Source organism: Besnoitia besnoiti, assembly GCF_002563875.1.
Source record: "Besnoitia besnoiti strain Bb-Ger1 chromosome Unknown contig00172, whole genome shotgun sequence".
Taxonomy (NCBI): Eukaryota; Apicomplexa; class Conoidasida; order Eucoccidiorida; family Sarcocystidae; genus Besnoitia; species Besnoitia besnoiti.
Genome location: NW_021704045.1, coordinates 1,053 through 4,110, shown reverse-complemented (window position 1 = coordinate 4,110; position 3,058 = coordinate 1,053). Strand labels below are relative to the sequence as shown.

Genomic DNA, 3,058 nt, shown 5'->3' with positions numbered 1-3,058 from the left:
GAGATCGCGTTAGTTCTTGGGAAAACGACTTCCGAACCACCAATATATATTGGTACAAAGAAGTTACCATATCCTCCGTACAAAGCAGGCATTAAGAACATAAAGATCATAGCTAGGCCATGTATCGTTATTATCACATTATAAGTAGCTATCGTCTCTGTACAAATGATCCGCGATCCAGAACTGTATAACTCAAATCGAATAAACAAAGACATTATAGTTCCTAGAATACTGAAGATGACTCCGGTTATGAGATACAGACAACCAAGTTCTTTATGATTGCAGTACACCACCACCCCACTGGACTGCTTAAGACAGCTAAAAGTGTTGGATTTCAATATCACGGTAATCATGTTTGCTTGGAAGCTGGAAGACGGAATCGTTATTAAGCGCCAGGTAGTCCTGGACACTGAATCCATGAGCGTGAACATTGGATGTCACCATGGTTATAGTTACGGTACATATATAAAATCTACAGTACGATTTGAGATTTGTTACGTGACGAGCGTGTGTTTTAAGACTAGTTTACATGCGCTCATTTTAATATGTAGTTATTAACGAAGTTCTATTGTGCTAGCATGGTTTCGAGAACACACCAAATTTCCATGAGTCTATTCCGGGCACACCTCGTCTTTTATCGGTGTGCTCTCAATCTAAATTCATCTTATAACTTTGGTTTCTTAGTTGCAATTACCTTTGTACTCCAAATAATTACAGGTATCACTTTAGCGTTCCGATATACTTCTGAAGCATCTTGTGCATTTGCTAGTGTTCAACATCTAGTTAGAGAGGTAGCAGCAGGATGGGAATTTAGGATGTTGCATGCAACAACTGCTTCTTTCGTCTTCTTGTGTATCTTAATACACATGTCTCGAGGTATGTATAACTCCAGCTATAGTTATTTAACTACTGCTTGGATGTCTGGTTTAGTTTTATATCTACTTACTATAGCCACTGCTTTCCTCGGTTATGTACTACCATGGGGACAGATGAGTTTCTGGGGTGCTACAGTCATTACTAATCTCCTTTCTCCAATACCATATTTAGTACCTTGGTTACTCGGTGGATACTATGTATCTGATGTAACATTAAAACGATTCTTTGTATTGCACTTTATATTACCTTTTGTAGGTTGCATTCTAATTGTATTACACATCTTCTATTTACATTTAAATGGTTCTAGTAACCCTGCAGGTATTGATTCCGCACTTAAAGTAGCCTTCTATCCTCATATGTTAATGACCGATGCTAAATGTCTATCCTATCTAATTGGTTTAATTTTCTTACAAACGGCTTTTGGTTTGATTGAATTATCGCACCCAGATAACTCCATACCAGTGAACCGGTTTGTAACTCCGCTTCATATCGTACCTGAATGGTACTTTTTAGCATATTATGCGGTGTTAAAAGTAATCCCATCCAAAACCGGTGGTTTGTTAGTATTTATGTTATCAACATGTCAATGAAATATCAACAACGATGAAACTTATTTGGTTAACATAACAACATAGAAGGTAAAGCTGGATTACGTTCAAACTTTACACTGGATACGTTTCAATGTTAACTTACTAAATACCATGGGAGCGAAGAGAATCTAATATGTAACTCCGTTCATGGAAATCAAAAGAGCTTTCACGCTATCTCTAGTGCCTGTCGAGTCGCTCAAGGAAGATTTGATCCTGTATATGATTTAAGGGATGTAAAGGTGCTCAGGGTCTAACCGTCGGGCCATCTGGATCCTCATATTCAAAGATAATTCTATTTAAGAAAGTTTTAGATAAACGACATGTGAAGAGTCGGACCAACTTTCACGCACGACGATAATTACCCGACAAGGATTTACCTACCTTTGGACCGTCATAATACAGCCGCCGTTTACATTTTACTGCACCGGGCAGGGATTATATACTATACCTCTACAGTGGTATTAGCAGTATCTAGTGTTGATGTACAACAGACGCTCTCCTTGTTCCACTACCTAACCATAATCTATTGTTCCAGATATTAAGGAATGTACGCTTCATATAACTACACAACGTTATGCCAAGAAGGATACCAGATTACCCTGATTATCTTTGTTATATTAATACATGGTGTTCAATTGGTTTCTATATCCACAATAGTTATCATCTTAACTATGCTCTGCTAATGCACTTAACATGATGGTCATGAAAAGCACAAGAGAACTTGGATCCGGTAAACAAAGACCTTCAAGATCTAAACCAGTAGTCCAACTCGTAGTATATACTCCCAGAAAAAGCTGATAAATAATCCTGTCTCAGAGATGATAACTCCAAGTACGATGCTACTGATTAGACTAGCATCTGAGTAGTAGTTTTCTCTCGCTGTTAAGATGAGTGAGAACAAGAATCCATATATTACGCCTAGAACATAACCGATGTGGAATAATCTTAATGTAGTAGGATATTGAAATCCAACACTTTTAGCTGTCTTAAGCAGTCCAGTGGGGTGGTGGTGTACTGCAATCATAAAGAACTTGGTTGTCTGTATCTCATAACCGGAGTCATCTTCAGTATTCTAGGAACTATAATGTCTTTGTTTATTCGATTTGAGTTATACAGTTCTGGATCGCGGATCATTTGTACAGAGACGATAGCTACTTATAATGTGATAATAACGATACATGGCCTAGCTATGATCTTTATGTTCTTAATGCCTGCTTTGTACGGAGGATATGGTAACTTCTTTGTACCAATATATATTGGTGGTTCGGAAGTCGTTTTCCCAAGAACTAACGCGATCTCCTATTTTCTAGTACCATTAGGTTCTGTGTTGTTAACTCAAAGTATTTGTTCCGAGTTTGGTAGTGGTCTTGGTTGGACAATGTATCCTCCACTAAGTACTAGCTTGATGGTGTTAAATCCAGAGGCAACTGATTGGATTATCGGAGGTCTTGCAGTACTAGGAATTAGTAGTATTTTAAGTTCTATTAACTTCCTTGGTACTTGCGTCTTCATGGGTTCTAATGCTGGTGCTAAGAACTATATTCTATATATCTGGGCTATCATATTTACTGCCCTTATGTTAGTCTTCACTC

The 3,058-nt window shown here is 37.9% G+C and overlaps 2 protein-coding genes across 2 annotated transcripts; one reads left to right on the top strand and one right to left on the bottom strand.

Moving 5' to 3' along the window:
- Positions 1 to 351: 351 nt before the first annotated feature.
- Positions 352 to 1,466, top strand: BESB_032370 (cytochrome b; the record flags this gene model as incomplete). The annotated part of the gene is made up of 2 exons (XM_029361829.1): positions 352 to 457; positions 718 to 1,466. The coding sequence occupies 2 exons, from the start codon at positions 352 to 354 to the stop codon at positions 1,464 to 1,466; spliced, it is 855 nt and encodes a 284-aa protein (XP_029214681.1).
- Positions 1,467 to 2,217: 751 nt separating this feature from the next.
- BESB_032360 (uncharacterized protein) lies at positions 2,218 to 2,490 on the bottom strand (the record flags this gene model as incomplete). The annotated part of the gene is made up of 1 exon (XM_029361828.1): positions 2,218 to 2,490. One exon carries the CDS (start codon positions 2,488 to 2,490, stop codon positions 2,218 to 2,220), a length of 273 nt encoding a protein of 90 aa, XP_029214680.1.
- Between the last annotated feature and the right edge of the window lie 568 nt (positions 2,491 to 3,058).